At 37.3% G+C, this 9,488-nt stretch overlaps 1 protein-coding gene across 1 annotated transcript in view; it reads left to right on the top strand.

Annotated features, from left to right (window-relative positions):
- The first annotated feature begins 1,918 nt into the window (after positions 1-1,918).
- The window catches only part of LOC150100258 (fucose-1-phosphate guanylyltransferase-like), a 51,388-nt gene continuing 43,818 nt past the window's right edge, over positions 1,919-9,488 (top strand). Inside the window, exon 1 of the mRNA XM_090402782.1 lies at positions 1,919-2,004. Coding sequence (XP_090258908.1) covers positions 1,920-2,004 — 85 coding nt within the window. The 5' untranslated portion in view covers position 1,919. The remainder of the gene's footprint in view (positions 2,005-9,488) is intronic.

The following is a 9,488-nucleotide window of genomic DNA, read 5'->3' as shown; positions in this document are numbered from 1 at the left end:
ATTCACCAATGGTGAACACACACACACACACACACACACACACACACACACACACACACACACACACACACACACACACACACACACACACACACACATTTATTACAACATTTTAAGCCCCTTCAAAGTATTCCCCTTGACTGGTGATGCACCATTCCCAACTTTTCTTCCATTGTTGGAATGCTTCCTGCAACGTACTTTCTGTGATGGTGCACAGTTCTCTTATCGCATTTTCCTGAATCTCCTCTATGGATTGGAAGCGACATCCTTTCGAAGTGGTTTTAAGTTTTGGAAACAGGAAAAAGTCTGATGGGGCTAAGTCTGGAGAATAGGGTGGATGGGTACACATTGGATATCTGATATTTTGCCTTATAACTGAGGATGAGGAGACGCATTGTCGTGGTGCAACATCCAAATCTAGTTTTCCCACAATTCAGGCCTCTTCCTGTGCACAGCATTCTCTCAAACGCACTAAAACTTCGTGTTTTAGTGTACAACTCTTTATTTACCATCTGACCATATGGTTCAAATTCGTAATGGACAATGCCTTTCTATTAAAAAAAACTCAATCAACATCACCTTGATCTTTGACCGACTCATCCGTGCTTTTTTTGGTCGAGGAGACCCTTTCCTAACCCACTTTGACGATTGCATCTTGGTCTCATCTCCTGTTATGACGTTCTTCAGAAAGTTTTCATTACCAGTTGCAGTTCGATTGATTTCAACACTGTTCTCTTTCTGATTGTCAGTCAACAAACGCGGCATGAATTTTACATTGTGGCGACGCAGCTGAAGTTTTTCAGTCAAATTTGATAGCAAGATCCTATGCTGATGGCCACTTCATCAGCAACTTCACGAATGTTCGACATGGTCATCGTCTGTTGATGTGGAAGGTCGTCCAGGCCTGGGATCTTCACCGACCGATGTTCTGCCCTTTATAAAACTCTTAAACCACTCATAGCACTGCTTTTCGCTCACACAGTCCACATTGTGTGTTTGGTTTGAGTTCAAGCTCTTTCATTGTCACTTTGTCATTAATCCGATTAACAGCTTGTGCATATGCTCACTTCAGCGGATGTAACTTGACGACTAATGCTCATAGCAGAACGCGGAAAATGGCAGTTTGTTGTCAAAGCCTACCAACAAATGCTCAGTAGCCTCAGTGCGCTATATAAAAAGTTCGGTCTTTTTTATATGTATTTTATTATTAATATATATATATATAATAAAATTCTTTTTTATTATATATATATATATATATATATATATATATATATATATATATATAACGGTTTTTTTTTTTTTTTTTTTTTTAATATAATAAATAAAACTTGCGGTCCATCAACCAAAAGAACATAGTAGGCTGCACATCATCACTGCTTGAGAAAGGATGATATAAAATATGAAGTGTACAATTATTTCCGTATATCAACCAAAAGAACATAGTAGGCTGCACATCACCACTGCTTGAGAAAGGATGATATAAAATATGAAGTGTACAATTATTTCCGTATATAGGAGAAAACATAATTAGAAAGAATGAAATGATGCATTAGTACTTACTCCATTGCATATTTTATTATCTAGGAAAATCATTAGGATGAATCTCGTGTACTGCAAATGTCTCGATTTTTCGAGACATATTTTGTGAGTTATCAGTCTTTATCAATACTGCCATAATTGTTAAGTCAATTTATTGAATTACTTGAGATAACGACGTTTTTTATTTTTCTTTGCGAAGTTTTCGAACTAGTTTAATCGTTCCATATAAAAAAAAAAGGGTCAATGTGAATAGTGGTGTGTTGGATTAAGTAGTAGTGTACAGGTAATATTTCACGTAATAATAAATCAGGAGCGTAGAAGTTCAGTGTTTACAGGGTGAAAACTCCGTCACATGTTCGAATAATGCCTCTTTAGAAATGGAAGAAGAGCATGTTAAGGATAAAAACGGAACGGTGCCTTCTTATATGAGGAAAATTATCCAAGATTATAATACATTTAGAGGTAAGTTGTCTGCTATTTATACCACGAAAACTAACCCTTCTATTTGACATAATACGTATTTCTTGACTTAAGAGCAGAAAAAAGAATAGCTATATTCTCTGTTGGAGCATTGTTGGATCATTTTCATAGATTTGGATCATATTTCAAAGTTTGGATCATATTTCATAGTTTGGATCATATTTAACTGTAGTCACAGTTAATGACTACAGTTATAAGCATCAGTAGAATCCGAGTTCGACCTGTAACTCCTCATCTAAATCGTATATTATTGATTCACAAATTTTCTTTGATCAAGGTATTCAACAGGATACAACCTGCCAAATGGGAGTTTTTAAAACAGTGAAAAACGTTTAGAAGTCCTCTCCTTTCCCGGATACTTCAAGGTTATATTATTGGACCATTTACAATGGAATCTAATAATATAGTGTTTCGTGTATTGCTTAAGATCCGCTGGGAAATTTATCCGAAACGGGCAAAAATGAAAAGATAGACGTTTGTGGGAGGATCGACTCCCTTAAGAATTTCAGCCCACGTTGGTTGCAGTTTAGATGCACCTAGATGGTTGACATTGTTTTAGTTATCGAGACTAGCAGTTTCTTTTTGACATTCGAGCATTAACGATATGTTCACAATAAAATTTCAGCCGAGTAGCCATTTCTGAGCTACATCTATACTCTGGCTTTCCCAGTACATCACTACTTTTATACTTGTGGGATTTTTATTTTATGAAATTATTTTCATAATCGGATATCCATGGAAATTAAATTATACTTGAAAAGAAATTATTTTGATGTTTTTACCCTAAGTGGAAGTACCTTCATGACTAAGCAACTTGTATATGGAGCCTGTTGACTTTAGCATTTGGTTAATGCTCATCAAATTCCTGACATGTACCCTCAAGGGGTATACAGGATATGATAGTACTACATGAAAAAACTTACATCACCACTAACTTCCTAAATACAATTTTCCTCCAAATCAATCTGTTACCTATTAAGACTCCAACATTATCAGATCTTGTATTTTTGTCTTCACTTTTTACTGTGTCAATCCACCTATATCTTGGTCTTCCTCTGGGTCTTTTTCTTGCTAACCAGGCAGAGAACACTTGTTTTGCTAATCTTTCCTTGCCCATTCTGTTTAAGTGACCATACCACCTGAAATTAGCTCTGCTAACACATTCCTGTTTTCACAAGAACAATGTCAAGTTCTTTACTAATATACTCGTTTTTGAGATATTGCCATCTGTATATTCCCCAATCTTTCTCAGGGCTCCCATATCTGCTGAATCTAGTCTTTGGTCAAGTGTTTTATTTCTAACCCAGCTCTCAGATCCATAAGTTAAAACTGACTTGAACATTGTGTTGTATACAGCTAATTTAGTGTTTTGACTTATTTCTCTCTTATTCCATATAAATTAATTCAGTTGACTTCCTACCATACCAGCTTTGTTGATTCTGTTGTCTATTTCCATATTTAATTTACCATCTTCACTAAAAATCATGCCTAAGTAGCTGAAATGTTTTACTTGTTCCACAGGTTCTCCATTCACAATGCAGTTGATATTTTCGATGCTTCTGCCTATTTTCATTGTCTTTGTCTTGTTATTGCTGACCTTCATACCATATCCATTACAACAGCTATTCAATTTAGTTAGGGAATCTTGCAGACTTGTACTGGATTTATTTAGAAGTGTAACATCATCTGCATAAAGTAAAGATTAACATCCCCAATTTTGATATCAGGTTTAATACCACTTTCCTTCATAATGTGATCCATATAGATAATGTACATCCTAGTCTCACACCAGATTTAACATTAAACTATCATCTGTACTTCCTTGAATCCTAAGTGCTGATTACAACCCAAGTAAAGACTAAATATTGCTTGATATAATGCACCCCCATCAATTATTATTACAGACAACTCCAAGGAGTCCTTAGACTCATCGAGGGAGGCCCTAACATCATATCAAGAACAACTATTCAACATTCACACAGTATCTGTAATACCTCACCTTGAACACATTTACAGTCATGGCATCCACAACAGACTCTGGCAGCTTATTCCACTCATTCACCACTCTCCAAGTAAAAAACCTAGCTCTAATACCCTTGCTAACCACACTCTTGTGCAGCTTCCATGGATGGCCCCTAGTCCTCCCACCACCAGTCCTATTCTCAAAAATATCTTCTGAATTAATCTAATAGAAACCCCTTCAGTAATTTGAATGTCTCAATCATATGACCATTTTTCTGCCTATCAACCAGTTTCTACAACTCGCCAATCCTCAACCTATTCTCATAAGGTTCATTCCATAAACCTGCTATCATCTTGATCACTCCCCTCTGGATCCTCTCAACCTCCTCCCCATGAAGAAGAAACCCAGGCCCAAATCTGGGCACAGTAGTCTAGATGGAGTCTTATCAAGGCTCGATACAAAGGAACAATAACCTGTTTGTCTCTGGTCGTTAAAGTATTTTTCAGCAACTAAGTGATTTGATGAGCTGATTTAGCCACTTTTGCGATGTGCCCCCCTAAACTTCAACTCCCTATCTACCAACACACCCAAATCCCTGGCCTTGTCAATCTCCTGGAGTACAGTTCCACTTATGTGGTATACTGCTGCTAATCTTTTCATCCCAAAATGTATAACCTTACATTTTGATACATTAAATTGACATCCATTCTCCTTTGCCCAGTCCTCCAAACTATTCAAATCATCCTGCAAAATTTTGACATCCTGTGCATTCACTATTGCTCTACCCAACTTTGTGTCATCAGCTAACAAATGAACAGTTCTTCTCAGATTCTGTCCTATATCGTTAATGAACAAATTAAACAGTACTGGTCCAAGAACAGAACCCTGTGGCACACCACTAGTCACAGGCCGTCTTCTGGACTCTACTCCTGAGTTAACTACTCTCTGATATCTCTCCATCAATCACCCTGCTATTCATCTCACCAACCCCATATCCATCCCCATATGCTGCAGTTTACTGATTAGAATTCCATGTAGTATCCTGTCAAAGGCCTTACAAAGGTCCAGTAGAATCGTTATAAACCCATTACCCTTATCCAGTTCAGCCGTCACTGTGTTATAAAATGTGAGCAAGTTACCGAGGCATGACCTACTCTTCACAGAACCATGCTGTCCCCCATACAGTATCTCATTTTCATCTATGCAATCGTGTATTTTCCTCTTTACTATTTTCTCGAAGACCTTGATCAACACCATACAATTGTAGCATTTTGAATAGCTTTTCTCTTGGCTCCTTGTCACATGCCTTTTCCATATCTACAGAACTTACATATTTTTGTTTGGTCATGCTTGAAAAAAGGATAAGCATTTCTTGTTAGATGTATTGCCTTCATGGTTGGCCGAGTAGTCAGCATATCTGCTGTCCAGCCAAAAGGCTGCAGGTTTGAATCCTGCCGTAGGCATGGATGTTTGTGGTTGTCTGCAAAAATACTAGTGATGGTGGTCGACAGTAGATGGCATTTGTTATAGTTGGTGGAGATGGAGAGTTGTAGAGTAGGTGCCTTCCCCTCGATGAGTCTTTGGACTCCCTGGAGGTGTCATATAATAATAAATAATAATATTTCCTTGACACCAAGTGAGGGGAGGGAAAAAAAGATGCGACAGGTTTTTCCCCCCCTAATGTAAGTATTATTATGATGTGGTGTATCACCATATTATTAAAATACTCTATTTAAACCATGAATATAATTTCTTGGGATCTTTAATTTATGGTGATACACCATTTTGCTACTATTATATGGAAAATATGACTGCTGCCTGGAATTTGCTCTGTTTCTTGTGGGGTCTAGCTTCTACTGATGAGACCTCAGTAAAGGTAAAGCTGGTCTGGGTTTTGACATTTTCCATAATGCATTGCAATATGCACATCTGAAAAGGTGTGTGTGTGTGTCTGCTGTATGTTATAGTATACTGAGGCAAACTGATGTGAAGTTAAAAGCTTTTATATACAAATAGACTTCTTCAAGTTTAACAGAATGAAAAACAGCACAATGAAAAACTTATGCACAAGTTTAACAAGTCCATTGTGATTTCTCTGAGACATGATCTAAACATTGTGACCCATACAAAAACACCCATCAATACCTCTATGGGTGCTGGTAGCTAGCCTTGGCTGTTAGGTGGCAGATTCAAGAATTACTGTTGCGTGAAACTTCCCAAGATTTAGGAAATTTCACACAACTGTGTGTGTGTGTGTGTGTGTGTGTTATTATTATTATTCGGGACGCCTCCAAGGAGTCTGAAAACTCATCAAGGGAGGACATGTACTGTACAACTGTTTTCACTTATTTCTTACAATCATCTACACCAATGCCATCTACTGCCCACCACCACAACTAGTATTTTTTTGTCTGTAAATTGCGTGTGTTCTGAAGGGCTGATTTGTCTGTATGCAGGATGAAAAACCCAAGTTTCCAAGAGTAAAAACCCTGCTACCTCTGTATGAGATCGGCTAACTCACCTTTAATTGAAAATAGTCCATTTAAAGATTCCTCCTGTCACGACTAGAATCATACTTAGGCCTTTTCCCTGCAAGGTGTCCAAGGCATGGTCAGCTAGACCTGATTGATTTATAGTTGTGGTGGTGGATACATTTCTTGTGGTCTTCACGGCCAATATTAGCAGATCTCCCAGTTTGTCTATAATATAATAAATTGCAAGTATTAGGGACTTTGTATTCCTAGAATAGAGAGTTCATCCTTAGTGGAGCAGATGAGGGCAGTCAGCTTTCAATTTTTTTTGTATGTAAATTGCAGACAAAAAAAATATTTCTTTAAAGTTCTCGCTGTCTATTTTTTCTGACATACCCACATATAGAGAATAGTAATAGCATTAATATAATATGCATGTTGAGAGGAATAATTATTTTGTTGATTTTTTTTTTTTGCATTGTAGACATTGAATAGGAAGGTATGGTCAATAAAGGAGAGTTCAGCTGAGGTAAGCCTGGTTGGAACAGAGGTTGGAGTCTCTGTTAACAAGAGGTTTTATGATACCATATTGTTGGGGGGGGGGAGGATAATGGGAAAGTGTATATGTATCTGCTCATGTAGGTATGGCTTCTGTAAAATGAGAAAGAAAGTATGTATTGGAAAGACGTATGATTAGTGTCTAGAAAAGACGCTGTTGTTATAGGTATTATTTCTGGAAAATTTCCATGTTACTCTAAGTAAATATTATTTTTATGGCTATTTAACCTATTTTTGTTTAGGAGCACCCTTTTTTTATAATGCCATTGGTTTTTACTCAATTTTTAGGGCATTACTGATGGTTTAAAGACAGATATATGAAGAATATATAGGAAGAATAATTGGACATACCTTGTAGGATGATGTTGCTAGTTGTCTTGTTCAGTTCTATGGCATCCAGCATATGGCGATGTACATTGTCATACTTTAACAACTGTTAAAGTATGACTGAAAGGAAGAGAGGTTGGAAATATGGGAGAATTATTGGTGAGGCGAGAGGTGTGCGAATTTTAAACCCGGGTTTTTTAATGGTGGGCAGAGAATTCTTTGGGAGGGAGGTGAAAGATAGAAATTTTTTGGGAAGGAGAAGGATATGATGGGATGAGATCACCTCCTGATCTTATCCCATCTACCATTACCTAGCTCAACAGCCATGTAGTGATTAATTTAAAAAAATAAATAAATTCTTTTTCTTTTGTGCTTTTTTTTTTAAGTCAACTATTTTTAGAAGAGCTTCTTTACAAACTAATCTTGGTTAGCATCCTGATAGGCTTGCATTTTTAGCTCCTTTATTTTAAAAAAAAAAAAAAATCTAACCTCCATGGAGTTAAAGGACTCATTGTGGGAGGTTAGTGGAACTATGGATATCCCAGAACTGTGGGATATCCTGGACAGCATCTCCAACGCAACAGCCAACAAAGAATTACCAACGTTAAAAACCTGCACCAGAGAAAATTTGAAATCCTCCAACATCACAGTGCTATGCAATGGCCACAATTACAAGATTGTGTTGTTGTGAATTTTTCATCATTGACCTTAACAAAAGAAGCCACTAGTGCATTAAGTCAGAGGACACAATTTTGCCATTAGTCCTAAGCAAATTCCAAAAGCCAAAATAATGGCTTCTGTTGAACGCGGGAATATATGATCTGCCTCCAGCAACAGCCAATAACATTCGGTTAGAAGTGGCTAACATCCTAATCCATTCTAACCTCCCAAAAATAATATCCCACATAAAGAAATCATTGCTCTAAAAGAGCTACACAATAATAACCACGTTATCATAACCAAAGCAGACAAAGGGAACGCAACTATGATGATGATGGATTCAACAGAATACGAAAACAAAATGCACACACTTCCCCAAGATCACTAAACATACCAAATTATAGATCAAATCCCACCAACTCGCTAAAGAATAAGGTGTGCATTATTGAACAAAGTCACTTCCTGGTCTAAAGAGATGTTTAACAAACTCAAGTCCTTCCACGTTAAAACATCTAGGATATATGGAGCATCAAAAATCCACAAACGAGGTGCACCCTTATACACCCTATTGTGGATAGTATGAACAGTTCCGCATATAAACTTGCTAGAAATTTAGCCAAACTACTAGCCACTCTCACAAACAATTCTCCCTCTTTTGTTAAAAATTCTACCCCAAGAATTTAGAAAACCATACCTTAAAAAGTTTGGACATAATTGTGAGTTTTGATATCACCTCACTATTTACAAATGTACCATTAATTGAAGCCCTTGATTTACTAAAATCACAATTTCCCCCTGATATATTTCAACTATTTAAATTCACAGTATAGGCAGGTTATTTTGCATGAAAAGGAAAAATATACAAACAATTAGATGGAACAGCTATGGGCTCCCCTCTTTCTCTTTCCTTAGCCAACTTCTACATAGAACACTTGGAAGAGCTAGCTATCAGTACAGCCATGCTCAAACCAAGGCTTTGGCTATGCTATGGATGATGTGTTTGCTATTTGGCCACATGGCCCAGACACATTCGATACATTCTTAGCGCATTTAAATAGCCAGCACCCAAAAATCCACTTTACACGATGGAACTGGAAACTAATGACTGTCTGCCCTTCCTGGATACACTAATCACACATGTTCCAAATGGTTCCTTATTATTCTCGGTTTATAGAAAACCCACACATACAGGGAGATATTTACACAATCACACCATCACCCATCTCAACAATATGGTATTCTAAAGACACTACCCTACAGAGCTAGAGCAATTTGTTCCAATGACAATGCTCTCACTGCTGAACTCATTCACTTACATCACACCTTCCTCAATGGCTGCAATCCTCATAAGATAGACAAAATACTAAATGCTCCCCAGAATCCCCCCCCCCCTACACACACACTGTCTACCATAGAAGAACACAACAAAACTGTCACCATCCCATACATTAAAGGTACATCTGAAAAGATATCTAGAGTGCTAAACA

This window comes from Typopeltis vanoorti, chromosome 13, assembly GCF_054136105.1.
Source record: "Typopeltis vanoorti isolate ZY-2024b chromosome 13, IOZ_Tvanoo_1.0, whole genome shotgun sequence".
NCBI classification, from domain to species: Eukaryota; Metazoa; Arthropoda; class Arachnida; order Uropygi; family Thelyphonidae; genus Typopeltis; species Typopeltis vanoorti.
The sequence above is the reverse complement of the archived record's forward strand: the minus strand, read 5'-3'. Positions and strand labels throughout refer to the sequence as shown.